The following is a 9,957-nucleotide window of genomic DNA, read 5'->3' as shown; positions in this document are numbered from 1 at the left end:
GCAAACAATCTACTAACAACAAGGTAAATTGAGCGTACTATCTTTGCTTCCACCAAGTATTGACAAACATAGATGGAAATGTTCCATATGGCATTAGAAAATGATGAAAACTTGGAGAAGAATATGCCCTTTAGAAATGAACAATTCTAAACATTCTACTTTTTAAACCTTTTATAGTACATCATCGAAATTTGACTAAGTAGTGGTTGGTTAGGTTTTAATTTCCATTGCTTAAATTGCATTTTTGAATTCATTAACAGATTCAATACCTTGAAAAAACCTATCACACCTGACTTGTGCAATCTCAACAACTCATATTTGCGAAACCACCAATTCGTTTTAATTTCTAGCTAGATTTTGGGTAAAAGTTATCAGAAAAAAGTTAGTTAGGAAAAATTCAAAAAGTATAATGTTTAGAATATTGTTTTACGAATGCCTTTGGCATAAGTAGGATACCCTCAACATGGGAAAATGAGTGTTGACGTGAATCTAAATGGTTACATTTATCAAAGATAGTAGGTTATGTTTTTGGTATGGTCCATGAATAATCAATAGAGTCACCACTCAATGTCACGATTAAGAAGGAATTGAGGGTCATTGATACATTTTAAGTTTATTTTTTGTAGGTTAGCAATGCAACTCAATGATAATCGAAAATGATTGGATTGGATGAGATCAATAGGCCACAATGCAATGAAATCAAAGAAAACACTATCCTCGGGCGTGTGCATGGTGATTGATGCTCATTGTTGTATACCCCTGCCCTTGGGCCTCCTTTCCTCTTCCCCGCTAGTGAAACCATAACCCTTTTCATGTTGTCTCCATAGCAATGTTGGACCAAGTTATATTACATTTTGAAATAATATTTACATAGATTGAGTACATCGTGGTATGCACTACCACATGGTACATAAAAAACATGTTTAGCTGAATTAGATTCCTAGCCACTCATGGATTGGGCCTTGGGCTTGAGCTATACACTAGGAATTGACATGAAATATTTATATGAATTACACAAGGGTTCATTTATTTAAGCTCATACGGTTTGACTCCCATCATCATAATAACTTATTTACAGCTTATACATATTTGAATTGAATAGATCCAAGGGGTCAAAGGTAGAGTAATTACATTGACATACTTCTACAATATTATCAACAAGGAAAAAAGAACAACTCCTAAATATGATCATCCAAAGAATAATAGACACTGGAAAATCCTAACTTATGAGCTACATTACTTACTCAAGAACTCAATGGATGCAAACCAATACTACTCCTTGCCTTGATAGGAGTTGTAGCTTTCAACATAGAAGCAACTACTATATATGGATCCTTTAAGGTTCCTATAAATGAAACATTACATCCTTTACAAGGAGAATCACTCGAAGTATTCCAAGAAGAAAGCAAGCATATTCATTACACTTTCATTAATGGGATTAGGAGTATAGGGATTGAAATTTTTGTGTAAATTGAGAGCCATTTGTGTGAGCCTTTCTCATAAAATATCAATTTCATATTTAGTTGCCACTATATAATTTTTTTCAAAGACATGGGAAAACTACCACGAATCATAGACAAACCATCATAATTAGATCAATAAAAGGCACAGGAATTTGTAGACAACATTCATCAATGTTGTAAACCTTGCAAACAATCTACCAACAACAAGGTAAATTGAGCACGCTATCTTTGGTTCCACCAAGTATTGACGAACATTAGGAATACAAATCCAAATAGACAAGATTGAGGGTTCCTTAAGTCTAGAATAAATGCATTATTGCCAAGAATAAAACAAAAAATATTTAACGAATCAATATACATATTTAGAATGCATACATAATATTCGAGTGTTTAATAAATCAAATGTCAATCCATGAATGTACTATTGAGTATCCCACTTGTGGTGGTCCAAAGTATGATGATAGCCACCAATTGTAATATTAATGTGTAAAATAACTAGTAATATTGAAATACAAGTTATAGGCCACTATTAAATTGACAATAAAACTTTGGAAATGATGGTCTAAGCTATCATCATACATGAATTAGCCCTTGGCAACTTGTCAAAATTACATCATTATAGAATTTTATAATTATATTAAATCTTTATATAACAAAAAAGGAAAAAATAGCATATCAATTTTATTTATAAAATAAGCTAATAAAAAACAAATCCTAAACCATTAACTATACATAAATCCCAAAATTAATACATAATTTTAGTTTACTATAAATTCTATTTAATAACAATTATTCTTAAAAACTTAAAAATAAAAATAAAAAAATATGATAATAATAAAGTTAAAAATAAAAATAAAAATATATGATAATAATAAGAAAATGGACTAATTCAAACTATTTATAAAATTGTTTTCAATATAATCTCTTTCCACTTAATATTATAAATTGTATTCTATGATTATCACTATGAACCACTAAAAAAAATATCTTAATCAATAATCATTATTTTTAATGATTAAAAAAATATTTTAACTTATAAAGAGATCTTCCAAAAAATGTATGTTGTTTTTTTCCTATATTAAAAGAAGATTTCATATAGAAAAAAATCGATTAAAAAAATAATCATATTGAATTAAAAAATTAAAAAACACATTTATATTAATTAAATAATAATATAAATTATTTTAAAATAAAAATTTTATTTTGATTACATAAACACATTTATATTAATTAAATAATAATATATGTTATTTTAAGATAGAAAAATATTTTAATTACATTATTAATTAACTGAACAAATCTCTTCACCACATAAGAATATAAGAAATTAATTAACTAGAAAATATCTCTGGATTTAACTATATCCAATCTAACTGGATATAATTAACTACTTCTAAAAACCTATAATCACACTTACAACAAATGAAAATGCAAAACTAATTATCTAATCTAAACTAATCATTTTCCTCCAAATATATGTGCTGACCACTAATCATTTTCCTCCACATATATGTACTAACCATTAAATGGAGCAGCGTAATCTAATCATTTTCTTCCACAACATGCCCTAATCAGATTCAGAAATGGCTTCGTCAGTCACCTGTCCAAGGCGGTTCAACTCATTTTCTGAATTCTTATGGATTTTGGCGACTAGCTGCTCTAGCGATGCCTCAACCTCTCGAAGAGTCGGTCGTTCATGAGGATCCCCTTTGCTGCACATCACACCTATCTTCGCCAACAGCACAACAATTCCATGCCCCATAAATTCACTTACATCATGTTCTTCATCCTCTTCTTCCATTCTAATCTCCTCCACCAAAGTCCTGTCAATCACCTCCAACAATCTGTCGGGGAATGCATCGCCCACCCAACTCTGCAATGATTGCTCTTCTTCTGATAACACTGCATCTGTGGGCTTCTTTCCCGTTATCATTTCCAGTACCAAGATGCCGTAGCTGTATACGTCCCCTTTCATGGACGGGCGCCCTCCTGTACCATATTCTGTAACCAATTTTATATATATATATATATAAAACCTTTATCACTGACTCAAATATTTCCCATATACAACATTGCTCAATCAATCTAGTGTATCAGTATTTACCTGGTGCAATGTAACCAACAGACCCGATCACATGACTGGAGGTGTCCCCTGAGGCTGCTGCTGCTGTTGAATCGTTCATGAGGCGTGAAATACCGAAATCTCCAACATGAGCCGTCATCGTCTCATCCAGTAAAACGTTGGAAGGTTTCAGATCACAATGAACAATGGCCGGAGAACAGTGATGGTGAAGGTATGCCATTCCATGGGCCACGTCCTTGAGAATGCTCAGCCGTCTTTTCAGATCCAACCTGCAATTATTTTCCCTACAATGCAAATGCTTATCCAGGTTTCCCTGCGACATGAACTCCATAATCAAAGATTTGACCTGCAAACTTGAGCATACGCCCACCATTCTCACCAGATTCCGATGTCGGACTCTGCCCAACGTCTTGCATTCTTTTATGAGTCTCTTGTATGCACCTCCTGATGTGGCAGACTGTATAACTTTGACAGCAACGATTGTGGCGTTGTCTAATACGCCCTTATACACTGACCCATGGCCGCCACGCCCCACTAGGTTATCCGGGCTGAAACCATTAGTTGCTCTGTTCACCTCTTCCTCACTTACAATCTTCGTCTCGCGGAGTTGGCTCCTCAGCATCCTCCCTAATCTCGCTGAAATAGTTTCCAACAATGCAGACTTTCTGCTACGAAAATATATCAAAACCATGAAGGCTAGGCAAAATACCAATAGCAAAGTTAAACCAACCGAAGTGGCCAAGATAACTACCCTTCTTTTGGAATCATGATGGTGCCTTGTCGTCAATTTACAATGAGGTAACTCTATCCATCTGCCACAGAGTCCACTGTTTCCTAAGAATGATGTAAAATTCAGTTTTCTGAAAGCTCCAGAGGATGGTACTTCTCCTGTGAAGTTATTGTATGACAAGTTTAAATGCGTAAGCTTCTGTAATTTCTCTATAGAGGTAGGCAGGGGACCGGAAAGCTTATTGAAAGAGAGATCCAAATCTTGAAGTCCTGCAACTTGATCGATTGATGTCGGAATGGTGCCTTCCAATGAATTGTGAGAAAGATTAAGGTAGTCCAGTTCAGCACAATTCACTAATTGGCCGGGTATGCTCCCCGAAAAATTATTGGCTGAAAGATCAATTGCTTGAACCATGTGCATTCCTCCCAGTTCGGCAGGCACCCTTCCTGTGAGTGCATTATGTGAGACATTAATGTAGAACTGTAGGTTATGGAGGCTAGCCACTTTCGAAGACATCAAGCCGCTTAGCTGGTTGTAACTGAGGTCCAGAAGCTCGAGATTGGAACAATTCCCTATATCATTATCCGGTATATTACCACTGAACTTGTTATAGCTGAGATCTAATCTTCTTAGCTGCTGCAAACTTGCAAAAACATGATGAATTTCTCCAGAAAACGCGTTTTGAGAAAGGTCCAGTTCATACAGAGCTTTCAATTGACTGAATTGATAGGGTATATTACCTTCCAAGTTATTCCGGGAGAGGTCCAGCAGCTGAAGAGTAGACAGCCCTCCTAGTGCAGAAGGAAGGCTTCCAGAGAGCAAATTGTTACCTAGACTCAACAGGATCAATCCAGTGAGGTTGCTCATCTCCTGGGGTATCTTACCAGTGAAACGATTCTCACCCAAATAGAGATAAAGCAGATTTTGAGAAAGACGGCCTATGCTTCCAGGCAAGTCGCCCTTAAGATCATTCTCCGCAAGAATGAGAATTTGCAGATTCCTCACTATACAAATGATGGAAATGGATTCCTCACTATACAAATGATTATCATCAAGTCCAAGTCTCTGTAGAAGACGGAGCTTTCCAAATTCCTGAGGTATGCCTCCCATTAAGAAATTATCAGAGAGCTCGAGCCATAAAAGCTGAGAGCAATTTCCTAAAGATTTCGGAATGGTACCGTTTAATTCGTTTCCCCAGAGCAGCAGATACTCTAAATTTGAGAGCTTTGTACCTATCTCCCACGGGATTTCTCCGGTAAGCCTGTTGTCAGACAAATCTAAGGTGCGTAACTCCGTGCAATTAAGCAGTGAAGGCGGGATTCCTCCACTGAGCTGGTTTCCTGCAAGAGACAGACCTTTAATTCGAGTGAGCAAGCCAAGCTGAGAGGGGATAGTGCCAGTAAGGAAGTTATTTCCTAGATCCAGAATCTCCAGCGCAGAACAATTTCCCAAGGATTCGGGCACTTTCCCAGTCAATCCGTTTCCGTGCAGTGAAAGATTTCGCAGGTTTTGCAATTGGCCGAGACCACTCGGAATAGTCCCTGTCAAATTATTGTAGGACAGATTAAGCAGCCTGAGAGATGTGCAATCTTTCAAAGCCTCTGGAATGGACGAAATCAAGTGATTCTTATTGAGGAACAGACGTTTTAAGCGACGCAGCTTGCCCAATTCGTTCGGGATTGTGCCAGAGAAACTGTTACAAGTGAGGTTCAACACGCCAAGAAAGGAGATGTTACCCAAATGTGGAGGTATAGTCCCTTGCAGGCTCATGTTGTATAGATTTAGGGCAGATACGCGCAGTTTGTGAGGGTGGCAGGTGACACCAGTCCAATTGCAGACATGATTGGCAACAAAATCCCAGTTGGCCAAGGCGTGAGAAGGATCATATGTGAGGGAGGTTTTGAATGCTTGCAGGGCTTCTATATCGACCTGCAGTCGTTCACGACTTTTCTCATGATAATGATGAAGAAGATGGGCGTTTGCAGAAACAAAGATGAGCATGAGTGTGGAGGTGATGAGGATGAAATCCGTGGAAGGTGCCATCGGCTCCTCAGATGGGCGATCGATAAAATGAAGGAATTACAAAAATATTTCAGAGGGTTTGGGCAATTGTGGATATCAACTACATTTGTGAAATTCCTTCCTAAGGGCATAAGGAGTCATAAGGATTTTGGTGGATTTTCGTTTTCTTGTTGACTCAAGTGGTGTTAACTTAACCCAGATCGTCCATTTGAAGTAAGACGTGGTGTGTTTAACTCATATCGTCCATTTCAACTAACTAATACTAATACATGGTCAATATGACCATGTATTGAAGTCAACTTTTTTTAGCGGATTTTTATTGACCATGTATTGAAGTCAACTTTTTTTAGCGGATTTTTCTTTATTGACCGCAAGTCGTCCATCTTGTCTACCCAGACGGTGTTATTTTTGGTTTTGGTGAAATGACGAACTGCTGGTCGTTTGCTTTAAAATATAAAATTCATTTATTAAAAATAACTAATATATGTGTTTAACGTCATGACTGTGCTATGTTTTCGGAGTTCCTTAGTCAAGTTTGTTTTGACAAATTGAGTGTTTTATTCGATCTATTTAGACAATTCCAATTAAACATTTCAAAACATAATTCCAGGTGAACACTTCAAAACATAATTCCAATCAAATACTTCAAAACATAAAAGATTTAGACAATATACATTAAAAATTTGATAAATGCAATTAGTGCATTGACACCAATAGAAATTGTAAAATATGAACAAAGAAAACCTATCTACTAATATTAGAAGTCTTTTGGCCAAAGATTTTTAGGATGATATAATGAAGGTGTGCTAATTTTATTGTAGAGCCATGATTAAAATAAAATCTCATTAAATAGTTAATAAAAAAGTTGTAAATATAGATTTTGTATTAAAAATATAACACAATGATCATGTTGTTACCCATAATTTTAATGTAATAAAAAAACAGAAATTCAATATTAAATTAATTTAGAATTGTTTGCTATTTCTATTAATAAAGAAAACAGAATTCAATATTAATTAATTCTTTTTTATAATTAATAAAATAAAAATATAATTTAATTAATTAAAAGAAAATCTTAACTATGTAAAATATACTTAATATTTAGATACTTATTTTGAATCGATGCTTATTAATATTCAGAAATCATTTCATTTATACAATTATACTTGTTTAAAAAATAAATTAACTTATACATTTGTCCTATAAATAATGGGTTTGTGAATGTATAACAACCTAGCTATCTTCATCTACCTTAGACTTCATTCCATTAAGTAATGGTATCAATTCAATTTTATTTTTAGCAAATTGCACAAAGAAATAACAATAAGAACCACTCATGTTATGTAATTGGTTTCTGAATGTGTAGCAACCTAGCTATCTTCATCTACTTTAGACTTTTCATTCCATTAAGTAATGGTATCAATTCAATTTTATTTTTAACAAATTGCACAAATAAATGACAATAGGAACAATTCCTTTAAGTTGTTGAATAGAATAAGGTATATTCTTTGTAATAACTTATGAGTTAGGATATTTAGGATTTTAGAACGCATCATGTATAAGTGGATTAAATCTTTCAACTTGTGTATATAAAATATATAACACTTCTAAAATTTACGCAACATTATGGTTGAAATTAAAGTTAGTTGTGGAGTTTAAAAGTTTATTTATGTAATTGTGTAATAACTTTTTGGTATCATGGTAAAATATGTGATATTTTTTCCATATATTTTTTGAAATTTGAAAAAATAAAATTAAAAGATCAATATTGTAGAAGGATTATCAAGATTAAAATTGACTTTTTTTGGATTATTTTTCCATGTAATATTTTAAATTCAATTTTATTTTTTTTGGTGTGGGCCAAGTAGAGACTAGTGGTCGTTGGGGATGATCATTTTTAGAAATTCCCGAAGTAGAACAAGAATAATTTGAAGTGTAATGACATAATGGAGTGAAAATTGACCAGGGTTTACAAGATTTGTCATATTTTTGGCTACCCATTAATGAACATGAAAAGAATACAATGATGAGAGTAAAAAAATTATGTGAAAACTATGCTTTTAGGTGGTATATTGAGATCTCTACACCAAGGTTGTGAAGTCAATACCTAGTTAGCTAGTGTTATCCTACTTTATTTCATGGTTGGAAAGGCTCCATTCATGGTTAGTAAGGCTCCATTCTTCTAGGACAGAATATGTTTTCACTGAGTTATCTGTCTAGACAAACTAGTTGATGAAGATGTGAAAGCCAAATTGTTCTTTTATGCTCTAAGATTTATGAATATAATACTTCCATAAAGTATCCCTTGTATATGAAGTTATTTCATAAATGTAGCATGGTATTATACATTGATTGGAATGCTTTTATCATTTCTTTCACTTGTATCATAGTTGTGTTGCTACCATTTTTCCCACTAAAGATAGAAATCACATTTTGTGTAATGTAGAATCTTAATTGATACTACACTATCCAAATGTTATCTCTAAAATGTTTTCATTTTAAATTTAGTATAATAATTGTAGAACTCACATTTAATTCTCATCATATTTGCATCAAATAATTCTGCAAATCTTTAATAAATCATCCAAGTAGATGTGGAGATGCCCCTATGTGTGCATAAAAACAACTTTCAATCATAAGGTCATATTGAAAAAAAACAATTGTATTAGTGATTCCTTTCCCAATGTTTCATTATATATATATATATATATATATATATATATATATATATATATATATATATATATATAACATTTCAATAAAAATCACATTGATTTGCAGTTTTACATACTTTATTAAGTTGCTACCCACAACACACCACCTCCCAAACTAACTGAAAACAAAGGATGATAATGGGGTGAACTAGGATGGTGGAGAAAACAAAAAGGGGAGGAGGGTATAGTGATAAGAAGGGTGACGATAAATTTAAAGGTGATGGTAAAGATAAGAAGGGAAACTTGATCTCTAGATAAACTTAAGGTGCTTAATCTATATAATAGAGATGGATTTATTCTTAAGTATCTATTGATATTGTTGTTTTTTCACATTTTAGAATTAGAAACAATGGTTCAAATCACCATTTTCAATAGCAAGAACAAAAAACTAAAACTATTTTTCATTATTTTATGAGAGTGAAAAGAGTAGGAAATAATGAAATAATTATTATTAAGTATTTCTCATTGTTTCGTGTTAATGGGGATGGGGGATCATGGGAAACACTTATTATTAAGTATTTCCCTCCACCCCAATCTTCATGGCGGTGGGTGGAAATATTGGGAAATACTTGTTATCTTTGGTCCTTAATCTCCCCACCTTCATGAGGGTGGGGATGGGAATGGAGGGAATAACATGAAATACTTGTTAAGTATTTCTTATTGTTTCCCACTCTCATTGAAAAATAATAGGAAAAATATTATTAAGTCACTGTTAAGGCACTCCTACATATTAAGTCACTGGTTCAATTCCCCGCCCTATTCAGGTGTTATTCTTGGACACGACCATGGTGTAGCCTCATTGTTATCAAACTTACACCAAAAAAAAATTATCAATAAATTTAAACGCCTAAAAATATATATATCACATAAATGAGTACTTGTATATTAAATCCATGCCCAGTCATGGAAAATATTTGGGAGAGTTACAATGTTGTTCTTCTCATG

General features: G+C 33.6%; 1 protein-coding gene across 1 annotated transcript; it reads right to left on the bottom strand.

Moving 5' to 3' along the window:
* Positions 1–2,769: 2,769 nt before the first annotated feature.
* On the bottom strand, positions 2,770–6,319 carry LOC149162266 (uncharacterized). The gene is made up of 2 exons (XM_089435134.1): positions 3,568–6,319; positions 2,770–3,464 (listed from the first exon to the last, which is right to left on the bottom strand). The coding sequence occupies exons 1-2, from the start codon at positions 6,317–6,319 to the stop codon at positions 3,031–3,033; spliced, it is 3,186 nt and encodes a 1,061-aa protein (XP_089291260.1). The 3' UTR covers positions 2,770–3,030.
* Between the last annotated feature and the right edge of the window lie 3,638 nt (positions 6,320–9,957).

This window comes from Pinus tabuliformis, chromosome 5_2, assembly GCF_031772625.1.
Source record: "Pinus tabuliformis cultivar Carrire ecotype Pingquan chromosome 5_2, CPIR1, whole genome shotgun sequence".
Classification (NCBI taxonomy): Eukaryota; Viridiplantae; Streptophyta; class Pinopsida; order Pinales; family Pinaceae; genus Pinus; species Pinus tabuliformis.
The sequence above is the reverse complement of the archived record's forward strand: the minus strand, read 5'-3'. Positions and strand labels throughout refer to the sequence as shown.

Coding starts and splice junctions, on each gene's coding strand:
- LOC149162266 (XM_089435134.1), bottom strand. CDS start 6,319: ATGGCACCTTCCACGGATTTCATCCTCATCACCTCCACACTCATGCTC. Junction 3,465..3,567: donor TGTTGGTTACATTGCACCAG/GTAAATACTGAT, acceptor AATTGGTTACAG/AATATGGTACAGGAGGGCGC.